The 25823-nt window shown below is 43.5% G+C and overlaps 1 protein-coding gene across 1 annotated transcript in view; it reads left to right on the top strand.

Moving 5' to 3' along the window:
* The first annotated feature begins 10276 nt into the window (after positions 1 to 10276).
* The window catches only part of NR5A1 (nuclear receptor subfamily 5 group A member 1), a 426966-nt gene continuing 411419 nt past the window's right edge, over positions 10277 to 25823 (top strand). Inside the window, exons 1-2 of the mRNA XM_085616228.1 lie at positions 10277 to 10455; positions 13964 to 14082. Of these exons, the coding sequence (XP_085472354.1) occupies positions 10386 to 10455; positions 13964 to 14082 (189 nt within the window). The 5' untranslated portion in view covers positions 10277 to 10385. The remainder of the gene's footprint in view (positions 10456 to 13963; positions 14083 to 25823) is intronic.

Genomic DNA, 25823 nt, shown 5'->3' with positions numbered 1-25823 from the left:
TCTGCCTGGCTAGTAACTTCCTGCTGCACATTCTGACTGGCTAGTGTATTTTTATTTCCCACTGCACGTTCTGCTTGGCTAGTGTATTTTTACTTCCCGCTGCACGTTCTGCTTGGCTAGTGTATTTTTATTTCCTGCTGCACATTCTGCTTGGCTGGTGTATTTTTACTTCCCGCTGCGTATTCTGCTTGGCTAGTAACTTCCCGCTGCACGTTCTGCTTGGCTAGTGTAGTTTTACTTCCCGCTGCACATTCTGCTTGACTGGTGTATTTTTACTTCCCACTGCGTATTCTGCTTGGCTAGTAATTCCCGCTGCACGTTCTGCTTGGCTAGTGTATGTTTATCATTTGCTTCACATTCACGCAGGCCTGGGTGTTTCTTGCAGCCCTCGCCCGCCCTAGCAGCGCCCGTGCCATTTCCTAGTGTTTTCAGCCCTTTGGTTTCACCCTCTTTCGATCCTGATTGAAACTCGTGGCCATTCCTAGGGACCTGTAAAACATTCAGACAGATCTATGTTTACATTCATTTGGCGCGAGAATAACATAGTTATGATGTTATCGAGGCTGAGCGAGGGTTCCTGACATCAGCAGGTATAGGAAGGAGAGGCGCAGAGAAGCCTGGGAAGGCTGGCTCTGGGGAAATCTGGGGGTGATTTTGTTTGGTGTCCTACTATGCATCTGCCCACGCAGTGTCTTTTAACCCTAGTATTTTTCTGCATCACGTACAGTTGTATTCTACAGAGTTTTGTGGCCAATTCCCACTGGGCTCCACAATAATTCCACTTATGTTAGACTGGCAAGAAGTACCCCGGTCTGTCATGGAGTCGGCAGTCATTACCAGTGGTTAGTTATACTTGTTTCGGTCGCCCACCCCACAAAGCCTCCCCCGAGAACTCTAGCCTTCTGGCCTTGATGCTGTAATATCCCAGGCAGAACCACTCCCAGTGTGCACCTCTCTGATCCATTCTGGGAAATTTCAAGCAGGGACCTGAACAAGGAAGGAACAATCCCTCTCTCTCTCTCTCTCTCTCTCTCTCTCTCTCTCTCTCCCTCTCCCTCTCTATCTCTCTTTCTCTCTCTCTGTCTCTCTTTCTCTCTCTCTCTCTCTCTCTCTCTCTGTCTCTCTCTCTGTCTCTGTCTCTGTCTCTCTTTCATCCCCCCACACACCCCCTCTCTCTTTCACCCCTTCCCCCTCTCTCCCCTCTACATATCAAATGGGAACTGAGAGCCTACAATGCAGAAACTCCAAATGCCCACCCCTTGGAACCTATGCATTGTGGCACAGTGCCACTCATTGGGTGTGAGCCTCACTCATATGAGCGCAGTCTCACTCGTTGCTAGTGACTCTCGCTCTTTTGAGCATGGTCTCACGTATTGAGTGTGAAATTGTGAATTTCACTTTGTGAAGTACATTCTCCATTTTCTGGTACAAAGCTCATGGCCTGGAACACTATCTCACTCGCCAGAAGGGCTGGCCTCGCCCACCTGCAGAAAGTGAAATCCACTTGTTCACAGAGTGACCGTTTCCTGTCAGTTTCCTTATGAATATTCCTCGGTGAAATCCTGGGAGCCTGCTTTGGTATTTCTACATGGAAGAACGACGAGTGATCATGACTCCCTGTTGCACAGTTGAATTTCCTGCATCGCAGCCTCACTTCTGCAGTTCTCTTCCCACAGCTAGCTTGGTGCACATCCGGACCCACTGAGTGTAAATCTTACTTCTTAGGGGACAGACTCACTCAGCGAGTTTGCATCTCACTCAAAGGAGTGCATTCTTGCTTCCTTGGTGCAAGAGGCACAATTCAGAGGGTACTCGGAGCCCTTGGGTGTTACCACAACTCAGTGGAGCACGCACTCACGAATGGTGCACGAGGGACTTGATCAATGTATGTGAACTCACACTTTAGAGGAAACGCGAACTCATTGTTTGCAAGTCTCACACCATGAAGCATGACCTCACTAAATGGAGGCGAGTCTCACACCTCATTAACCATTCCTGATAATTGATGCAGAGTTTTACTCCTCAGGGGTCATTTCCACCAGTAAGCTCTGATCCTCGCCCTTTGGAACACAAGGGACATGTTGGACCTAGTGTCACACCTGGAAGGACAGTCGCGTTCACTAGATGTTGGTCTCACTCGCATTGTTACTCAGATGCCGAGGCTCCCCCACTGGGAGCTGGGTGCAGAGGTCAAAGTTCCTTCCCACTGAGTGTACATTTATCTGACAGCCTGCAGCTTTGAAGCGAGTCTCACACACTGAGCCACAGACTCACGCATTAGGTGTTAGGCTTGTGATTTGCAGAAGAATCCTGGACAGACAGTGGGTCTGCACACGCTCACACGGGGTCTGGGGGGCATTGAACTGATGCCACGCCAATACTGAGACACGGGATAAAGGAAGCAGGACTTGTATCACCAGCGGAAGTTTCTACATAAAAAAATCAAGAGTTTCATCTATGACAAGACACTGGATCTTCATGAGTGTACGGGGGTGTCATTCAGAAACACACTGTGAAAAAGAGGCCATTGCATGGTAGTCAATGGTGGCCAAAGGCGGGGGACCAATGATAATTGTTACTTCAGGTCAGAGGTAGAGTAGCCGTATGGCTTCTGCCAATGGAACAGGCCCAATAAATGCAGCACTGTAGCCTTCCATCACTGAGACCAGACGCATCTCATGCTTACAGTGTTTCATAACGTGTCAAGCACCAGGCCCTGATGGTTTACCAAGTTTCCTCGTAATTAAATCTGAGCCTTAGGCTGAACTGGAGGCATCTGTGTACAAATACTGCTTATTGTTGTTAAGTGTGCCGATGACAGGGGAGGGTGTGTAATTGTTCTCTTGTAGTAACGGGCCAGAGACAAGATCCAGATTCATGTTCAATTGTACCTCTGGCGGACTATCCTACTGCACCCTACATATGTCGCTGCAACAGTGAAGGACGTTCCTTCACCCTCCTCGCCGCGAGAGCCTGGAACAAGCTCCCCTTTTACCTATGGACCTCATGCTCCGTGTTGGAATTCAGAACAGGACTCAAGACCTGGTGTTTCGAATGATCCCCGGCAGCTATCAGCTCCTGGATACACTCATGGGTGATTATCCACACTTGATTAATCCAATTGGATTGGACAAACTTATTTTGTTTCCTCATATTGATTGGTCCTTTAGTAAAGCCTTGATTCCTAATGCCCAGGTTTGCTTATTCAACGATGATGGATGTGCCATGTTAGGTGACCTAGGTCAAAATGCAAAGAAATTGAATTGGGAGGCATTGTTCTAAGGATATGTTCCAGTGTACACAGACTATTCAAAACTTGATAGCTCACTTAGATTCGGGCCATCTTTGCCCAGGACATATATCTGTCAGCACTACATTAGATGCCAGTTTACAAAGGGATCGTGTTCAAAGAGATGTGTGTCTGCCGCAAACTAGGCAGGGGACATTACCGTTCTCTCTTAGAGTGATCCAGTGGGTTCCTCCTTGGACCTTTAGACCTAAGGCTGCCAATTTGTCAAGACCACGCGGTTGGTTGTTTTTATTTCTTGTAGCAAAAACATGGAATATGTTGCCTCCTTCTAAACAGCCATTTCAGATCATTTCAAGTTTTGAAAAAACTCTTTACCGCGAGTATTGAAGGTTAATGAGTGCCTGTACCTGCTTGTATTTGTAATCTCCAGGGTGATAGCACTGTATACTACCATCTCTTTACTGCTGTCTTTGATTCTTTTTGTAATTGTGTGAAGAACATATAGGAAACTGAATCTAGAGAGGACTAATTGATTAGGGACACATGTAATAACCCAAGGACCAATATCATTTGAAAATACATTTTTGATTGTTTAATTTTATTATATATAAATAAGGAAAGGTCAACAGCTTTGTACATGTATTTAAAGACTGTATATCATTTTTCGCATTAGGATAAATGTCCTATGATACAATTATTTATGTATTGATTTGTACATTTACAGTCTAATTCGTATAATAAATGTCATATACAATTGAGATTGATAGCAAACAAAAGGAGAAAGGGATAGGAAACAAGGACAACAAATGTCAAATATGATTATCTTGCATGGCTAATTATAGTCATGTAGTCATTTAAGGACATTAATCCTAATACGAAAAATGATATACAGTCTTTAAATACATGTACAAAGCTGTTGACCTTTCCTTATTTATATATAATAAAATTAAACAATCAAAAATGTATTTTCAAATGATATTGGTCCTTGGGTTATTACATGTGTCCCTAATCAATTAGTCCTCTCTAGATTCAGTTTCCTATATGTTCTTCACACAATTGTTTAGTAGACCCTGATATAGGAAACGTTATTAGGGGTACGCCTGTTATACTACACAGTTTGATTCTTTTTGTTACATGAATCTAAAAGCAGAAGCTAAAGGACTTGTGTCTTAAAAAATAATGGTTACAAATTATTGCTGGCTATCAAATGTACCTATTAGCATATGACAGAAACATACCTGCTTGATGATCAAGCATTAGGGTTAGTATCCCTAACAGGTGGAGACAAGATTCTCTTATGACTGGCTGCCTGTATCACTGCTGGTCTTCCAGGTTGGTAGCTGGATACTCATTTTTTTGCTTTTAAATTAGAATAAATTACTTTTCATTGTTCACCGTAGGCCAAGGATGAGGTTGTTTTTGTTCTCACACCAATCGGGTCACATGGCTCCTTGACTAGACTTACCAGTTCTGCACCAGTGAACTTTATCTCTCTTGTCTGTATGTATGTATGTATGTATGTATGTATGTATGTATGTGGTATTTCCATAGCACAAACCTAGGCCAAAGAGTCAGTGGGGTACTGCGCAGGGTCAAGTGCAAGCATACAAGCTACATGCTTTAAAAGCGGAATTCCTCTTAATCTCACCCCACAAGCATTCCCCGGTCTTGGAACAATGGTTGAACCAACTTACGGCCCTAAACTGCAGACCTCTCCTCGTTGATTCGGCATCTTCGCTGGGTATCATTAGAAGCACATCAGCTCCCTCACCAAAGGAGCATATTATCAAGAAATGGCATTAAAATGATCGCCGCTTTAGCGGCAGAAAACTGCCGCTAAAGCAGTGATAATGGGATTGATAATATGCACTGGAGAATTCCAATAGAACTCCATGTTCTGGTGTGAACATGGGCTTCTATTGGAATTCTCACGGGCATATTATCAAGCCCATTATCGCCGCTATAGCGGCAGTTTTCTGCCGCTAAAGTGGTGATGATTTTAACGCTGTGCTTGATAATATGCCCCTCAGTAGCTTGAGGAAACTCAAACCCTATCTACTGGCTCAGGAACTAAAGGTTGCTGTGCAAGCACCAGTGATCTCCAAGTTGGACTTTGGTAGCGCAACGCTTTGCGGATTGCCCAGAGTAAAGACAGCTCCTCTTAGGGTTGCCCTCAATTCTGCTGCTAGGCTCAGAACTGGCACTAACAGATTCAACCATATCTCTCCGGAGTTGCTTGCCCTGAACAGGCTTCCCCATGAAGCGCGGATATAGTTAAAAATTGCATGCATGGCACACAAATCCATACACTTCAAGACCCCGCTGTACCTCGCTCAGAAACTGGAGGTCTCATGTGGTTCCAGAGCCTCCAGAAGCACCAGCACCCTTTTGCTCAAAAATTCAAAAAAAAGAAGACATACACTCAAGCCTTCTCAGGTATGGCACAGAGGATCTGGAACTCCCTTCCCCACGAAGTCAGTGTGATCTCCTCCACGGTCCTTTCCAAAAAAGAGTTCAAAGGGCTCATGATGAAGAAATGTTTGCCCTTGTCGGGCCTCCCCATCTGATTCGGGGGCCAGAGACATAGGTTTGTGGCCCAGCTGCTGGGCTTACGAGAATGCTCGGCCAATTTTTAGACTGTTTTTCGGTTGTTTTTGTTGATGCTGTTTTGATTGCTTGTATTCTTCCTGACGTATAAACTGTAAAGCGCTCGGATACCCTTGGTGGTCATGTTCGCGCTATATAAAACTTTCAAAATAAATAAAAACAGTGAACAAGTGCTATGAGAGGTCGCTGAATGTTGGCTTCCTACTGCATTATGATGTAGTGTTCTTGAAAGAGATGTGCCTTCAATTCTTTCCTGAATTTGAGCAGAGTTGGGACGGTCTTGATGGGTACAGGGATGTTGTTCCAGATTCTGGTTGCACAGATGGAAAAGGCCTCCTGCCTTTCTTTGTTTCATGTTTTACACTTCTTAGTCACCAGTCTGTTGGTGGTCTGGAGAGATGGGCTGAGAGTCACTAGAGATGGTGTGCTAGTCTGTAAGATAAGCGGTATGCTGATCATCACATCTTTACAAATGATGCAGCTGGTGTTGAAGATGGTGCAGGCTGGCACGGGAAAAAAAAAAGAGTATTGTTAACTGTAAAACCATTTAACGGATCAGCAATTTTCATTTCACAGATTTCCAGAAGCTTAGAAATTGTATATCATCCAATAAATTGCTGTGTATGAAATATCTTTATCGATTAACTTAGTTGCAATCTGCATATTGAATCCTCCACTGTGCTTCAAAAAGGACATTGCCAAATAGGCTTAGTTCAGATACAGTCAGGGCTCACTCAATGCTATAACCGCCACTCATTGTGGAAAGAGATTTCCGTGTTATTGCACATGGTGGTGCGTTATGGACCGACGGACAAACTAGGGAATATGGAAGGAGACTTGTAGAACAACCTTTGGGATTATGGACATGATTTCGGTATTTGACTGTGAACTGGTTCGGTCAGATAATTATATCCTGGAAGGCCAGGCAAGAAGCATACATTTTTGGATTAAAGCATTGTGTAACAAGAATTAATGCTTTAGCCAAACAATTGATGAAGAACGAGGTATATTACATTTATATTTCTCTTGTGTTTGCGAAAGAGGTTTGGGGTTATCTCAAAATGACATTTAATATTCAGGAAAGACTGATTTTCATCAAAAATGTATTTTATGAAATAGTGCTTTAAATGGACAGACATTTCTAAGGGGAGCATATTTTAAATTAACAAACAACAGACCTGTACTCCTCCATTACATATGTCTGTCCCTTTAAAGTACTGTAATCAAATCATTATCGGTGGGAATAGTGCCAACAGTACCATTAAAAATGAACAAACGAAACAACGCAGCTTGCATGCATGTGTATCTAGGAAAGCCTTCGGCACTGGTGATATGTCAATGCATTTCATATAACAGATTAGACAATGGATTGTGACATCGCTTCCCGCTTGGTCCTTTATCTGGTTGAATGAGGGAAAAATTGCATTTTACCAGGGGCGGCTCCTCTGTAATGACAAAGGAGGACCACCCCCCCCGTGCTAAAACAGGAAGAATAAAATAATAATAAATGCATTTTATTTTTGCCTGTCTCAAAGCTGACGATGCGAGTCTTCAGCGGGGTGGGGACAGGCAATCCTGTTCAGCAGGCATAGCAGGAGGAGGAGTTGTGGACACTTTTATGTGCACACATCGGTTTGGCTGGCCGTTTAGGCCGGCCAAACAGACATGCGCACTTAAGTTTCTCCAACCCAGTTGTGTTGGAAAAACAATCCAGGCTCCAATGCACTGTTTGAGCGGCAAACAAAGCTGCTCAGACCACTCCCAGCTCTTCTCAATGCTGGGAATAGTATAGAATCGATGGGATTTTGCATCTAGTAGCCTCAGCAGCGGTCCGTGGAGGGAGTTCCGTGGGGCGGAAAGGCGGGGCGGGGGGTACTAAACATCGGAACAAGGATAATTGGAGGTAAGTTAACAATTAAAAAAATAAAACGAATTTCGTAGCGCGCCCTGCATCACAAAATGCGGTGCAGTGCGCGCTACGAAATTCATTTTATTTATTTAATTGTTTACTTACCTCCAATTATCCATATTCTGGTGTTTAGTACCCCCCACCCCGCCTTTCCGCCCCACGGAACTCCCTCCACGGACCGCTGTTGAGTAGCCTGCGCAGTCCGGAGTCCAGGATCGGAGGAGGGAAGCAACGCGGCGGTAAGTGTAATTTTAATTATTTTTAAGACTGCGTTTAGTTTTGGTTGTATTTCCTCCGCCCACAACTAAGCAATTATCGCAGCCGCCACTGCGTTTTACCTTCGGAATTGTGGGTAGGTAAGAGGGTATGTTGGCTCAGTGACTCAAATGACTGCTGATGAAATATGCAGTGATCTGAAGTTCACGAATTTGAACCGTTGCAAAGCTAACTCAACCTTTTATCCTTTCGTGGTCAGTAAACTGAGTGTCAATACATTGGGCAATAGCAACACCTGTTATTTACAGCACCCAGAACTCTTAAATGGCTATTTGGTTTAGCATTGCTGATTTACATATGTCTGGGTTTTTAGACCTTTTTTTAAAATTCTTGGTTTCATGTTTTTTTTATTACTAAGCAAAGTATGGCAATTGTATATGAAAACACTTTTGTAGCTTTGTTCTTGTGCTGTACAGATCCCAGTTATTCGAGTACAGTGTTACCCCTTCAATCCTAGGGTGTGTACCTACAAGTATGGGGGTACTTTCCCCTTGCTGGGTTTTATGCATTTCTCTTGTGCCACAGTCTCTCTCGCGCAGTGCCTGCCTCACTCCTTAAAGTGAAGTTTTAACTATTGAGTCTGAAGCTCAATGTTTGACACATAATCTCACTCACTTTGTCTCCAATTCGATACTTAGGGGCTTATATATGAGAGGCTTGGCTGCCGAAGAGTCCTTTTTGAACACACCGGCGGCGGCGCAAGCCGCACAATCATATCTATGAAGTGACGCAAAGTCACCCTGTGTGGCTCTGAGTAGCATCAAAGATATGGAGCAAGACAAAGAAAGCTGCGCGTGTCGCTGCCTTGCCATGGGTGCTGCAGTGGGTTTTCTCATACAGCGTCCATGGATTTTGATGCTGCCCCTTATTTACTTAATCTCGTAAAAGCCTACACCTACCCAGAGCTGGCGTAACAAGGATAAATATTTCTATATTTCCTTGGTTTTCTGCAGCACACGTGGAAAGAGGAAAACGCCTGTTGGGGTTGTTTTTGTGCAGGAAGGTGTCCCTACCTGCACAAAAACATTCCTGCCTGCTTGGTGCAAGGGTGCCTACATTGGCACTAGGCAGCAAATTGAGTGCTAGAGCAGAGGGAAAGGAATGCACCATATTTTATAAATACAGTGCATTCCTGCCCTTTCACATTGGCGTGGGGCAGCGCTGCAAGAAGACTTGCGGCGCTGCCCTATGCCAGTTTCTCATAAATGAGACCCTTAAACTGTACGTCTCATGGGTCTACATCTCACTGCATGCAGCACGTCTCACTCACTGGGTGTGGGACTCATTGCTTGGGTCACCGAGTCACCGGACCACTGTCGCCCTCGTTGGGAGTGAGCCTCACTCCTGGGAGCACAGTGTCACTCCTGTGCATTTTCATTAGCCCCACTGTCAAGAACAGAGCCTCTAAACTGGGATAAACCCATTTTGTGTTGAAATAAATATGTCGCTTAAAAAACAACAAACATACACCAATGGTGTTTTACGTGGATCCAGAAGAAAAGCCACTGTCTAAATAGTTATAGTTTAATATATTGCATGTAATGTAAGACTTATCCTGAAAACGGACATGAATCCGCATAATATGTTGGCTTTACAGAATAGGTTGCTGTATGTATCAATGTTCAATATAAAAAAATAAAGACAGTGCGAATATAAAAATATATATATATTCGACAATATCGCGCTTTACCAACAGTCATGTTTTAATGAGGAACTAAACATTGAATACACATATTCCAATACATCACAATAAGCAGCAGTAATAAATACAGACAACAGGAGGTGAAGGCGTTTGTAATTTTTGGGAGGGGGGGCGGCGGAGGTGGGTGTGGGACCTAGAACTGCCCTTCAAAGCATCCGGCAGTGTTCCGACCTGCCCTGCCCTCTGTGGTCTTCTCTGATCTATCTCTCCATTAATAATCCAGACAGCTGCAGCAAGCCTCTCCCATCCATGCTCCAATCCCAGGACAAGATCTGCCTCCATTTCCTCCAGAATGGGCCCCGGGCAGCCAATCAGAGCCCCGCCCACTGCCCATCCCTCAACCGAGCCATAAAACGAGCCCTGAGACTGGAGGAAGGCGGCTGCGCCTCTGCTGTCTGAAAGCGGCCGCTGATTGGTGAGGTGGGCTGTCGTTCGCAGCCGGCTCCACCAGTGGCGCTAGGACTGGGTGTAAATAGGAAGCCTGCAGGGAGGTTGCACATGGTACCTTGATAGTGGCCACCAGTGGCAAGGAGGAGCCGCTCACCATTATCTCTGGCCATTCTTTTTTTTTTTTTACTAGGAATATCAGGAAAAAAAATAGAAGATTGGCATCAAGGGACGCCACCAGCACATCTCTTCAAATGCTCTCCAAAGGGGAAGTGGACTATTGCAGCGCTGGTGGCCAGGAGCAGACCCCGGACAGCTCGAGTGGTAAGCAGATGACAGCCCTGTCATGTCTCCTCTCTGCGCCTGGCGCTGTGTGGGTGCAGCTGCGCAATACACTGCACACAACCACAGGCACCGCACGCCTTCATGCAGCCGACAGCACCTCGGAGCATACACACACGACCCCTCGCACATATGGGGGGGGGGGGGGCTCACGGGACCCCGCGATACACGCACAGCAGCAGCTGTCAGCACACCTTTAGGACCGCACAGAGCTGAAGAGCTCACGCATGACGGGGTGCATGTCACACGAGCTCATCACGTCGCATGAGAGTACTAGTGAGAAGCCGCACCTCACGCGCGCACTCACAAGCGTAGTGACAATCACTGAACCGTTAGACACCTCAATAGTTTAATGCTTTTAGATTTTTTGGTATCAGCCACTTTGTATTGTAGTGTATGTTTCCATGAACTGTATATATATATATATATACATATATATGTGTGTGTGTGTGGATATATATATATATTTACATGGTATTGAATTATTTAAACAAATGCACAAATACATATGTATTTACTACATATACGTGTTATATACATATATGCATATTTAATTAAACATATTTATGTATATATGTATGTATCAATATATGTATTTATATATATTGATTTTTAATAAAATGCCTGACAGTGCGACTGTAGTGATCGTTGATTTTCGTAGTTTATAGAGAAAGCTTTTTAATGATCGCTAATTTTGGCTTATTTGACGAATCCACAGAAACTCTCTCTCTCACTATATATAAATATTTATATATACATATGTGTGTGTGTTCTAGCTATCAATCTCGCTCTCCGCCTGTCACCTTCACTATGTATGCGTGTGTTTGTATATATTATAGCTACCAACGCACCTATATATGCATTTGTATATTCTGTATGTATTGTGCATGTATATATCATAGATCTCAAACTAGCACTCTATGTTTTCTCTTTTTATGTGTTCAATGCATCTATCTATCTTGCTATCTATATATGTGTGCTTATTAGTGCTATCAATTTGTTTTCGTATACAGGCGCAGGTGCGTGTGTGCGCAGAGCCTGTAGTCTACAGGCAGCTAGAGTCTTATCTATTGCCTTAGGGGCAGTGATGACATTGAGAGGGTCCTTCCGAGCATCTCAGAGGGTGTGAATCACACGGGCCCTCGGCAGCCCTGCGACATCGCACTCTGGGCTTCTGTCTCGCGCAGACCTTAGAGTTCTCTGTGCAGCGCTCCTTACATCCAACCCCTCAAGGCGCTTGCACGGACGCTAAGGATGCGCAATGAATGGGCCCCTGGACCACAGCCCCTGTGCCCCCTCCCCCCCCCCCCTGCAGGTCTCTGCTGCACAGTCATTATGAAGCACAAGAGGGAGGGAGTCCTGAGGGCAGAGGCGGGCGCGTGGGGGCATCCTGGCACCTTAACAAAGGGCACGCACTGGGCTGCAGCGGGCAGCCCTGTACCCGGACATCCTGGCGCTGGGTGTTCTAGGTGCTTCAGTGCTCGGCTCCCTAGGACACTAGTGATGTGTCGGCACTATACAGCTCTCTCGGCGCTGCTGCCGCGCACACACCGGTGACACTGGGACGCATTTGCACATCTTCCTATATTCCTATCAGTCGATCTCCCTTTCCTGTGCAGTGACATACCTCTGCGCGCGCCTTGAAGTCGCTTCTTAACCTCCCATGGAGGCGTGCGGGTTTCTGCGTGTAAGGAATATTTGATCAAGGCGCTTTCAGGCTGCAGGCCATGCTGGGTCAGACCCGGCCCCCCTGGTGTACTTGGCGGCCCTTGGCCCTCGGTGTATCATAATGTTTCTAATGGCCGAGATTCCCCTTAAGATGCCCCGCACAGCCAGGGCCATGGGGTGTTGTCTAATTCATATCTGAAAACAGAAAAGGCAACGACTCGCCGTGAACTGAACACCCGCTCCCAAGGGAACCCCCGCTGACGTGTTTGGGGTGTGTGGGGGTGGGGGTGGTGGAGCAGTCGAATCAGACACGGCTCTGCCTTCTCCGCTCCCCCGTCTCCTAATTTCCCATCATATTTCTTTTTATTTCACTGATATAAATACGAATCCTGTCCTGAAATGATCACGGCATGAAATGTGCGCAGCATCCCAGAAACATTCGGTCATCCATGCCAGGTGTGTGCTCTGCTTCCTCGTGCAACAGGTGCAGTGCTATAGAACATACCCTGTGCCCCTGCCAGTGGGCACAGGGAGTGGCGGGAGAAGACTCGATGGGGAATAGTTTTATCGCGAGATCTTATCGGCCGAATTTTCGGATTCCATTTCTGACCTCGAATAACAGACATAAAATGCAGGAATTGGAAATGGTGTTGGCCTTCATTTTCCGAACAGCAAATTCATGAATCCGCTCTGTAAGAAGTTTTTGTTATCTATCTATCTATCTATCAATCTATCAATCTATCTATCTATCTATCTATCTATCTATCTATCTATCTATCTATCTATCTATCTATCTATCTATCTATCTATCTACTCATGCACAAGTGTTTGTACACACACACATATATATATGTATATATATATACACACACACAAACATACATTCATAGCTAGATAGATAGATAGATAGATAGATAGATAGATAGATAGATAGATAGATAGATAGATAGATAGATAATCGTCTATATGTCTGCGTGAATGTCTGCCCCCAGTGTGACGCAATTAGGCAATTCGTTCTTTACTAAATAAGCTCCACTATTCTGCGATTCAAACAATTTAAAATAACATATATTTTCAGAAATTCGACAAATTAAAAGTATTAAGACATCAAAAGATTTAAAATAATCTGCACTCGTTGGAAATACATCAGGGGGGGGAGAGGGAAGGGGGGGGGGGAGGGTAGTTTTGTACCTGGGCGGCCCACATCTAAAAGTGAAAATACAATACGAAATGAAAAATGAATCCCCCGCATCAGGAATGCTCAAGACAGGGGGATAGGACTCATCGGCTGCTTGCACCTATTTTTTTTATAATTGTTTGCCAGTTGTGGTGCAGATGTGCGCACCTTACCTCGATGCACATGTGTTTCCGCAGCCCACTATGGCCAGTTAGGGGTTTATTGTCGGACCTCCTGGTTGTAGGCGGCAGAATGCCTCTGTACTGGCAAGGTCGGGTTCTTTTGTGTACCTCTTCAACGCGTCTCACACCGAATACACATTTTTGTCTCCTGGTTTTTTCTGTCTTTCTGTCATTGTCTACGTTTACACTCATTTTTTTCACTTCCTTTTTTGCTAGATGGCTTTTGGGGCTGGCCTCTTTCCCAGGGGATGGCGTATTTAACTGAACCCACCTCTGTCTGCCTATGATCTGCCAGTCAGTACGAATGTGCGTGATCGCAGCCGGTGCGCCTGCACGCGGGCCCGTGAGGCTCTCGCCGCTGTCCTCGATAACACCCCCAGTATATACGAATTGTCAAACGTCCGCTCTTACCAGCCTCGGTGCTTATGGTTTTTTTGCCCTCTTCTCTCCTCCCACCCCCCAGGCAGCCATTTCAAGCTGATGGAATACACTTACGATGAAGATCTGGATGAGATGTGCCCGGTGTGTGGAGACAAGGTGTCCGGGTACCACTATGGCCTCCTGACCTGTGAAAGCTGCAAGGTAAGGAACATGCCAGCCGGATGCGCCCGTCCCCGCGCGAGCCAGGCACCAGGGGGTGCCCCTTGCGAGTTCTGTCTGTGCCAACAGTGCTTGACGCGGAAATATAGAAGTGCAGGTACACCCCCATTCAAAGTAGGGCACCGCTGCTGGGCAGTGCCAGTCGTGGCCTTTGACATTATTACATTTCTGTTGCGAAGGGCTCCTGCGCTCCCATTAAAATGATACATTTCTGCTGCGAAGGGCTCGAACTCTCCCGTTAAAATGATTGCATCACTTTTAAGAAGTGCCAGACCATCCTTATTAAAGGAGAAGGGGCAAAAGTACTCTTTCCTACAAATATTATATTTTCCTGGGAATTGTGCTATTCTCCTTTAAAATTAGGCCTGGATAAAACCTAAATTACGCCGGTGTAATTTGCATAGTTTCGTGAAATACACAGGACGCTTGTTCAGCACAGTTGCTAGAATTAGGCTATCATGCCACCCTGCGTAAATATGCACTGCTACAGTAAAACTTTGCTGCACATGTGCCCTCAGTGGTCACAAATGTACACAGTGGGCACAGGAGCAACAGAACAGCAGTGGCTATTATTCGCAATGCTTGTTTTTTGCGCTTGTTTTTTCTCGAAATGCCACCTCGTGCCAAAAATTGACACGAGGATGCATTTCACACTTAAATATAGTGTAAAATGACAGATTTCTATTTTGTGTAATTACGTATAAATGTCGTTCATTTGCCAACATTTTGCATAGTTATGTGAAAACATATTATGTGGCTACAGCGCACTTGTACTTAAAATATTAATTATTTCACTAATTATTTCACTGCTGAGTTGAGCAAAATTCTCCTGTTAAATATATGACACCACTGCTAAGTGACATTCTCTCTTAAAGTTATTGCATCGCTGCTGAGAAGTGAGAGCCCGCTGCATGGACATTAATACATCTATATTGAGAAGTGCAAGTACCATCCGTTAGATTGATTACATCAAGCTAAAGTAGCCTCCCATTAATATCGAACATCACTGCTGACAAGTGCTGGTACTCTCCATTGCAATTATTACATCACTGCCTCGAAGTGCTGGTACCCTACCATTAACATAGTTGCATCACTGCTGACAAGTGCTGGTACTCTCCATTACAATTATTACATCACTGCCTCGAAGTGCTGGTACCCTACCATTAACATAGTTGCATCACTTCTGACAAGTGCTGGTACTCTCCATTACAATTATTACATCACTGCCTCGAAGTGCTGGTACCCTCCCATTATTATAATTGCATCGCCGCTGACAAGTGCTGGTAATCTCCATTACAATTATTACATCACTGCCTCGAAGTGCTGGTACTTTACCATTAACATAGTTGCATCACTGCTGACAAGTGCTGGTACACTCCATTACAATTATTACATCAAAAGTGCTGGTAGCCTCCCATTATTATAATTGCATCGCCGCTGACAAGTGCTGGTAATCTCCATTACAATTATTACATCACTGCCTCGAAGTGCTGGTACCCTCCCATTATTATAATTGCATCGCCGATGACAAGTGCTGGTACTCTCCATTACAATTATTACATCACTGCCGAGAAGTGCTGGTACCCTACCATTAACATAGTTGTATCACTGCTGACAAGTGCTGGTACTCTCCATTACAATTATTACATCACTGCCAAGAAGTGCTGGTAGCCTCCCATTATTATAGTTGCATCACCGCTGACAAGTGCTGGTACTCTCCATTACAATTATTACATCACTGCCAAGAAGTGCTGGTACCCTACCATTAACATAGTTGCATCACTGCTGACAAGTGCTGGTACTCTCCATTACAATTATTACATCACTGCCAAGAAGTGCCGGTACCCTCCCATTAATATAGTTGCATCACCATGACAAGTGCTGGTACTCTCTATTACAATTATTACATCACTGCCAAGAAGTGCTGGTACCCTCCCATTAATATATTTGCATCACTGTGACAAGTGCTGGTACTCTCCATTACAATTATTACATCACTGCCAAGAAGTGCTGATACCCTCCCATTAATATATTTGCATCACTGTGACAAGTGCTGGTACTCTCTATTACAATTATTGCATCACTGCCAAGAAGTGCTGATACCCTCCCATTTAGATAGTTGCATCACTGTGACAAGTGCTGGTACTCTCTATTACAATTATTGCATCACTGCCAAGAAGTGCTGGTACCCTCCCATTAATATAGTTGCATCACTGGTGACAAGTGCTGGTACTCTCCATTGCAAATATTACATCACTGCCAAGAAGTGCTGGTACCCTCCCATTAATATAGTTGCATGACCGCTGACAAGTGCTGGTACTCTCCCTTATAATTATTACATCACTGCTGACAAGTGCTGGTACCCTCCCATTAATATAGTTGCATCACTGCTGACAAGTACTGGTACGCTCCTTTGCAATTATTACATCACTGCCGCAAAGTGCTGGAACCCTGCCATCAATTTTGTTGCATCACTGCTGACAAATGCTGCTTCTCTTTCTTTACAATTAATCAAGTGCAGCTGCTCGGTACACAACAGCTCCTGACCCCTTATTTATTCATTAATTCATTTGTTGAGTACGTTTCGAAAGGACTTTACGACTCCATTTGGTTACTTCACAGCTTTTTTATAATGCTGGGTGAAACAACGTAGACATGTCGCTAATATTCAGATGCCCTGCCATTATTGAGCAGAGATGAAGCTACAATTGATGGAATGCTCTTGTGCAATGTACACTGGGAGCTGGATTGTCACTGGCACACCCATTGGCATATTTACAAGGAAGTGGCGGAGCGCGGCGTTAGCCTCCATGGCTTACCGCCGCAGGCTGCCACTTCTAAAAATGCAGGGCTGCACCGTATTTACAAGAATACAATGCAGCCTTGTGTTTCTCCCTGTGCTGGCGCTAATTTAGCTGCCTAGCGCCAACGCAGGCACCCTTGCACCAGGGTGCCTGCGATGAGGGGATTTATTGTTTATGTGCTGGAAGGTGTCCCTTCCTGCACATAAACGATCTGAATTGGCGATTTGAAACTGCGTTAAGCAGCACACATAGAAGTTGCAAAACTTCATTTAAAAAAAATGATTGTTTATGTGCAAGAAGGGACACCTTCCTGCACATAAACAATCAATGGCGTTTTGCTGTTACTATGTGTGCTGCACAACGCAGCATGCATGGAAACAGCAAAAACAAGGAGAAATTACATATTTCTCCTCGTTGCACTGGGGTAAGACCAGGTTTTCCCGTCTTAATTTTGGCGCGGCCCCTTGTAAATATGGGGCAGCATCAAAATCAATGAATGTTACGCTGGAACATCCAACACAACGCCCATGCCCCGCCCCTTTCACGCTAAGCATAGAGTGAAAGGGTGCCATATTCACAAGGTAATGGTAAGACATGTTAAGCGAATAAGGCGAAGCCCCTATCGCCACCACAATGTCGAGAAAAGTGATTTTATGGTGGTGATAGGGGCTTGTAAATATGCCCCTCAGTTTTACTGAAAATGAGTAAAAAATGCAAAAAACATTTATTTTCAGGGCTACACTGTTCAGTCATATGTCAAGGCTTTGATGCAAGCCCAGTTTTCCTGACTCGCACACAATAATCATCGGTAGGCATCTGATGTATTGAGACAGGTAAAAAAAAAGTGGTTGCTATCAGCAGACAGACTTTTTGAGACCTATCTCTGATTTTGCAGTGCAACATACGTAAAAATAGATCACAAAGCAAATTCTCTATACATTTGGGGCTACAGACCGACCTGCCTAATGAATTTTAACTTGCCCAGACGGTGGGGGGCCTTATAACAACTTATAGGAACTCCTCTCATGTACCGCCTAGTCCTGTGGTTGAGATTTAAAAGGTGCAAGTTAGGAGTGCCGTAATATATGGGGCTGAACTTTGGGATCATCGTCCCACTGCTGGTTTGTCAAGGATAGAGAACAGATTTATGAGAAAGTTGTTGGGCTTACCGTTGAGCTCACCCCTTATAAGACTACATCTAGATTTGGGTATTAGACCTATTGCAGATGAGGTCTGGTTGAGGCCACTAACTTTTTTTTGGGCGTAGACTGTGGGTGACCCCGAAGCTAGCAGATTACCAGTCGGAGCTAAAGGGGATAATGGATCTCTGGGGGTAGCTAACCTACCATGGTTTTCATCCATAAAAGAACGCATCACTTAGGATTCGTATCCCCGATTTGTGGAGGAATCCCGAGGTGGCGTGTTTGACAATCTCACGTCTAGCGATCTGCTAAGCTTGCTGACATCCAGGGGAATCCCAATCTTGGTCACTTAACAATTGATTTTCTGAATTTTAAAACTGACTATTTCATAGAGCCATTCTTAGATGTCATTCAACCCAACGTGGCAAGGAAGCTGTATATTCAGTTTAGAACAGGAACTTTTCCACTGCATGCTTTCACTAACAAATGGCAGAAAGCGCCTCCTCGTGGCTGCCCGCTTGTACCTGCTCAGATGAGACGCTTATCCATGTTTTCTTTTCTTGCTCAGGCTATACTAAGGCCAGACAGCGTTGGCTCGTACCGCGTTGTAGATATCTAGGGTGTAACCAAAGTTTAGAGGCATTCAGAATCTTACGAACTGACACACACCCACCCATTGTGTTTGCAGTGTCGAAGGAGATTCTTACGTTTATCATTGTAGGTAGTAATCTCCTCCACTGAGCATTGATTTGTATTTTACCATTATCTTTTTTTAAAAAGTTTTAAAAAATGTTTTTAGCTGTTCTTACTGTTTTAAATTAATAACAATGTATTATTGTATTACTCCTTTTCCATTGGTGGTATAGACAGTTAATTGATATAATTTCAAAAAAATGATCAAAATTGTCTTTTTCACTATTTGTATTATTTACTTTTTATGGTCTGTAATGACCGAAATAAAGTTTTTGGAATTGGAATATTAACTAGGTAGTCCACTATTTGTGACTGCCTGTCACTGGCTACAAACTGAGGGCTGGTGGCCTTAAAGAAACAGCAGAGCACCATCTTTGTGTATGGATGCGCAAACAGAATTTTTTTTTTTAAAAGCAGCCCATTTTCCTTAAAGGAACTGAAGCTTCTTTGAAAAAATTAAATTTTCCATTTTGGAAAGACTCTACTAGTAGCAGGTACTTGGACCACTGTCTCCCCTACACAACACCCGGCCTTCCCTCCACCGAGGCCTCCCAGCATGATTCCTGAAGGTGATGTTGCCCAACCGTACAGCTTCCCCGTGGCAAGTGAGTTACCACCTCTCTCCAGGAGGTCGTAACATTTCAATGGTTTGCGTCCACAATTGAGGCCACAGACTATCAATACGCCTCATGATAATCACAATTAGGAAGGGACACCCCTTGCTAATTGCAAGTTGGAATGAGTGGCAAAACACCGTATGTGGCCCAGAAAGACTTTCCTAAAGTCTAAAAGGATTTGAGTAAATACTGGAGTATCATTTTGAGGTTGCAAACCCTATGTTCTTGCAAATTTCAGGGTTGCAACCGCAAAATGCTTTCGTCCATCGGGCCCCTAGACCATATTCCAGCCTTTGAAAATGCACCTTAATGGTTAATTCTGCAATTAGTAAGATGCTCTGTCACAAAATGGAGGAAGTGTGGTTCTTTGGTGCTTCTGTTTGTTTGTGGTGTGTTTTTGTAAACATATCTTAGAGTTTGTGTGTCTCCTTGACAGTAGACATTCCCTATTTGGAAGCAGCCCCATCTTCTCATTTCGGCATGTCGGCGGGCACACGATATAAATTAAATTTCCTGAGATCACATAATGCAGTCAAGTGGGTGAGCTAAGATTAGAAGCAATATCTCCTGATACCAATGAAAACATGTATTTGCACATCAGTAAGCAAAACATTTTTAGCAGAAACACTGTACATAGTAACAAGGCAGTTCATTTCGTCACAAGCGGGGCAATGGTTACATGGACCAGGCGTAGCAGCGAGAGATGAACAATGGAACAAGGCAATAATAGTTCTCTTTACATCATTTACATAGTTAGAGTAACACAATTTTATTTTTACGTTACATTATATATTTTTGCAGTTCCAGGCACAGAGTGATTCTGTTGAGTGCCCAGAATCACAAACTGTTTGATCAAAGGCCAGAGCCGTGATTAGAGCCCAGATTTCGAAGTCAGAAATGAGGCCATATCACCTTAGCTCCCACGCACCACTATCGCTGCTTCTGTTTGTAATAGCTTACAGCCATATACTCCTTTGAGACCGTAAACTTGTCATAAAACATGCTGTCGGATGTATTTTGTTCATAAATTAGGGAGCATTTTATGTTAGATAGAAGATAATTAATTCTATTCTTTAAATATAAACAGCAAACAAGTGCAAATAGCCGTCTTGAACAGATTCCTTAAATAGGATGACATATCTTTGGTTGGTTCTTACCTCTTCCAGGGCCAAGCATGTCCTTTCTCAAGGAATTTTGCTCACAATAAGGTTCTCTCTATTGTGAATTAGTTATAGCACCAAGATCAAATCTGATGCACGTCGAAGCACTTGATAACGAATTGTATGAGTGGGATCCTGCAAGTCAAAGGATACTCAAAGTCCATTAGACGCTCCTCACCATGCATAGCGATGAGGCCAAAGGCCTTTTTCTGGCCAGGGACGTCTAAGGTGACTTGCAATTTCTTTTTTTATATGCTGTTGGGACTATTTTAATTTCTATCCCCCTGTTCCATATTTCTTTTGGTGCCACTAACTCTGAAAACATCTTCACCAGCGTTCCTCTCTCTCCAGCCTTCTTTTCCATCCACCATGTTTGCTTCACACACACGTCTTCTCCCACTCCCCCAGCTTCATCTGCATAAAGGGCCATGGACATCACAAGGGAGGTGCAAGCAGGACCACACATTGCCTCAATAAATGTGAGGGAAGATGGCGCGCGGCCACCTGATAGCTGACTCTGTGTGCCAGAAGCAGATGTGTCCTTGCCACCTTCTTTCCTCTTTTGAACCCTCAGCCCCGATCACTGGTGCCAAGGATGCACATGAAGATATATGTAATTGGGCCCCAGCCCAGTTTACCACTCTGCCAACTCCACATAGACTTGGTGCCAGGTGGCCTGCACACCAGCCTTCACCACAGTCCTTGAGGGAGAGTAGACACTGAGTCTGGTGGCATTCCTCCCAACGAGGAGCATTGTGATGTCATTAGTCACCTGTAAAAGGTTATTACAGGTGATTAGTGATGTGCATTTCTTATTACATGTATGTTCTGACAACATACTGCACCTGCAATAAAAAAAAGTAATGATCACTTATAGAGAGGTTACAGAGTCTGGTATATGCAGTGCTTAATTTGTAAAATATTAAGTGCCAGGGCTCTGACCAGGAGGCCACTGCAGCTTGCACGACCCATCGTCCTTGTTATCACTTCCAAAACAACTACTAACCATATCTCTTGCATGTAAATGCGACAGTTCCGATTATTCCAGGTCTAAAGCTAAAGGAATGGCTGGGTAAACAGGTATTAGCACTATTTTAATGTGTATTGTATTCATTCTGCTCGTCTCTAAATTAGATGAGCAGCGCCACCATGTGATAGACTCTTATAAGTATGTTGTTGACAATTTGGTGCCTTGCCGTGCACCGGAAACTAATTAAGCACCGGCTCAAATTAAGCACATTGTTAGGGTAATATAACCTCGATCCCTTTATAAATTCTTCTGTATTCTCTCTCTCTCAATGGCACAAGAGCATCCAATGTAACCGGTGACACATCCTCTACACATTGGCACAGGAACATGCGGATACTCTGTACATTTTCTCCAGGAATCTCTGCTTTTACGTTTTTGATTCCAATCCTACAGGGCATATCTAGTCAACACCCAATGACAGTGTCCTGTTCAATGCAGCTTTGCGAGCGAAGGACTTTCATCTCTCAGAGATGTTTGTCAATCACCATGACAATCACTGACACATTCTGAGCGTGTGCTGGAATCATTGAACCCGAATAGTGAGCACTTCTCAGGAAACATTTACATATACACAACATATTTTTTTTCATTCTATTGAGAAATCTCTCCAGCCTGGCATCTGTCGTGGGCTTGTGGGTGGAGAGTAGCATTTCATTCACTGGGAGAGTACCTTGCTTTTATGTCTTGCGATTGTTGTGCGAAACAAAGCGCTTTGCAAAAAGCTAGAGAAAAATAAACAAAGAAAACGATCTGGTTTTCCATTTCCTTAAAGGCTGAAGCAGTTCCTTTCTCTGATTCAGGGCGAAATGGGGTGGTGGTCAGGGGTCCGGGAGCGTCCTAATGTGAGCGGAGCTAACGGTGCAGGCCATGCTGGAGAGGACATGTTTACATTTTTGGGGGGTTCCATTAACAAACTGTTTCTGGACTTAAGCGTGGCTGAGATTTGAAAAATGACAACTTAGGCTTTGAAATTCCACATCTTCATTCACAGAATAGGTATTTTGGAATTGTATGACTATAAATTGCACTGGAAAACACAGCAAGAAGGCTAGAGTTGGGAAGGGGGTATTCCAATACCGTAACCCTACAAAATGCAGTTAACACACACACACACACTCATACATTTGTGGGTAAAAGCGGTTTTTTCCACCAGGATGGTTAATCGAAGAACCCACACTTAATGGGGGTTCTTAACGTGGAAATGTTTTTCATGTGGGGGAAAAAGTCCCATGTGTCCCAAATTATGCGTAGTTACACAAAATGAAAATCTGTCATTTTGCACTATATTTTAGTGTGGAATGCATCATCATGTAAGTTTTTGACACGAGGTGGCATTTTTAGCAAAAACTAGCGCAAAAAAAACAAAAGCATTGAGAATAATAGCCACTCCGGTTGTGTTGTTCCTGTGTGTACATGGAAAATTTACTCATACAGATTTTTTCCCACGAGGAAAGACTAAAAGTGAATTTTGTTAAGCTGCAGTATTCCTGGACATCTCTGCCATCATAGGTTTCCAGGATTATTCATGGAATTCTGTATGCAAACATTGAAAACCATCTTACAACGTATGAGAAATCCTGCTTGGAATGAGGGAGCTCACGTTTTTCCAGCTTCATGAGCCTGGCGCATGGTTCATTGTTCATTTTGTGGTCTGTGATGTACCTGTGATGTGACGCAGTGTACCTGATAATACCTTTAGGTGGATCACAATTCGCAGTCTTTCATTTGTAATTTTGTTTGGTTTTTATGCTCCTATTGTGACCTGAATGATTATTTTTTTTAACTAGGGCCTCCCGGGTTGGACTATGTATCAGCATGTAGCTCATGAGGTTTTTAAATGGTTGGCACAGATCCCACAATGAGATATATTGTGTTTTCTACACAGGTGACCCTCAGTGGCAGCCGTGTGTGCTGTGTTAGCATCAATAGGTTTTTAAAGAGATTTGAAAACCATAGGACCAAAGGATGAGTGGATCTGAAATCCAATCAGAACCTTGAGGTGGCCTTGCAGAAAAGTAAAATACGTTACCCCATATGTGTATTCTAAACGAGATATAAAAACATCTTTTTTTTTTTTAGCATTCTGTTTTTTGAAAATTTGCAAATGACGAAAATTATGCCATACTTGGCATTTATCAAAAAATACTTTCCAGGTGTGACATAATTCCCCCAAATTATGGGCTTTGAATCCATCATGGTGTGTGAATAGCTATGCATGTAGATTCAAATATGAAAAATGGCTATATGTCTTTTCATGCTTACATAATAGATATCAAGGTTTCCCATTTTAATTCGGCCAGGGCAAAATGTCTGTTACGTCCACATAATCTCACATATGTTGGGAATTTCGCTTTTCGTTTGTCATGTGAAATCCCCCAAATGATGCCCCAAATCAAGAGTGGCTGTTGTTCGCATCACAGGAGTTTTTTGAGTGATTTGTTTAGCGACAAATTCCTCTTCGCATTCAGAATGGAATTGTGGATGCATTTCGCATTAAAATACAGCGCGGAATACCAGTTTTGTTTTTCATGTAAATTGGTATTATTTCACATAATTTTAGCATAAAACTGTATTTACGCAAATCAGATGACGTCAATTTTGTGTATCCCTGATGTCAATGGCACTTAATACTTTCCATTTTGTGTGGCCCTGTCAACTTTGACCTGTGACATAGAGGTTATCAACTGGTTTGTTGGTCAGTTAGGTTCAGATTTTTATGATAACCACTGCCGATATAATTCAGTTTCATTTACAATAATTATATTACAATTGATCGTGTGTGGATATCCTGAAAAACCTATTTTGCATCTAACACCCGTAACCCCATATCTAGTTGGAAATTGACCTGGCATATTAGCTAAATATAGGTTTATGGCGTTATCGATCCTCTAATGGTCCTGAAAAATATGCAGCTTTAGGTTTAGAAAGAGCACCGTGTGTGTTTACAAATAATACATCTATAAATTGGGGAAGTGGATCCTGTGGTCGGTGGAAGCACCAAGCTTGGTGTGACCTTGAACCTGGCAGGGCCTGTTAGACAAAGCCATGTGCACTAGAGTTGGCCAGTAATGAGCCAAGATGGCGGATCCATGCTTGATCTTCTGGACACCCGCTAAGTTTATTATATAATTAAGGCTCCCCGTTTTCCGTTTTTACTGATTTTCACAGATAAATAGAGACAGAAAACGTTTTTCCTGCCTCTACTAATTTTTAAATGCAGAAAAATACAGAATATTGTGCTTCTGGTGAGTGACTCTCCATCAGGTACTTGATGAATTCCAGGCCAACAGCTGTGCACATAGAAGGCATGGGGAGGGGCAAAATGGGAGGAGATTTCCTTACATTCAGCCATAGCTTAACATATATTTGATTATAATGCCAATTTTTACCTGTGGGTGTAGTGTTTTGTTATTTTTGACTGCCTGATTTGCTAAAATGCAACAGGCATCAAAGTAGGAGTGCAGATTTATCAGTTAAATAAATGTGGAAATATACAATTCTATGACTCATTTTACTTTCAAAACACTGAATAAATATGCATAAATACCAATAAAATGGCTAAAAATATATGGAACAATACAGTCGGAAATAAAAAAAAAGTAAATACCATAAAACCGGGAGCCGTGTATATAACCTACAGGTGACTCAGAGAAACCTGATGGAAGAGAATCACGAAAAGATGTACTCATCCTAATTCTGCTCGGGTACCAATGTATGTTGGTAAACTTACAAGAAATCAGTAGGGCACAGGCTTGGCAAAGATCATTTTGAAGGTACTACATTTAAATGTCATGAAATAAGGCTGAACAGTGCAACACTCTTGGAAGATATTTTCTGCTAAACTTGTTTGCTGAAGAATCTTCTATTAAAAGTAGGGATTGTTTCCAGTGAATTTGTCACACCCTGGTTATGATGATCAGTGCCCAGGGATGGCGATGACGCTGCGACCACAAGTCCTATCGGCCCGTGCTGACCTGCCCTGCTGACCACAAACCACAGCCTCTTGTAATCTGTACTCCTTTATGTTTGATGGTAAATTCTGCATTTAACCACAAACCTCTGTCAAGTATGTGCACGCAGGCATGAATATTGAAATGATAACATTGAGGAAATGAACTATGCCCCTATGAGGGAACGTTGCACATAAAAATAATACATGAAATGTAGTGAAATAAAATCAGATGAAGATATGTTAAAATGCACTTGGTGGTCCTCCTAGGCAGGGAATTTCTTATTACACTCATGGTGACTGTAATGTGTAATATACCGTGTAGACT

This window comes from Triturus cristatus, chromosome 1_2 (genome assembly GCF_964204655.1).
Source record: "Triturus cristatus chromosome 1_2, aTriCri1.1, whole genome shotgun sequence".
Classification (NCBI taxonomy): domain Eukaryota; kingdom Metazoa; phylum Chordata; class Amphibia; order Caudata; family Salamandridae; genus Triturus; species Triturus cristatus.
Note: the sequence above shows the minus strand (reverse complement) of the source record. Positions and strands in the feature narration are given on the sequence as shown.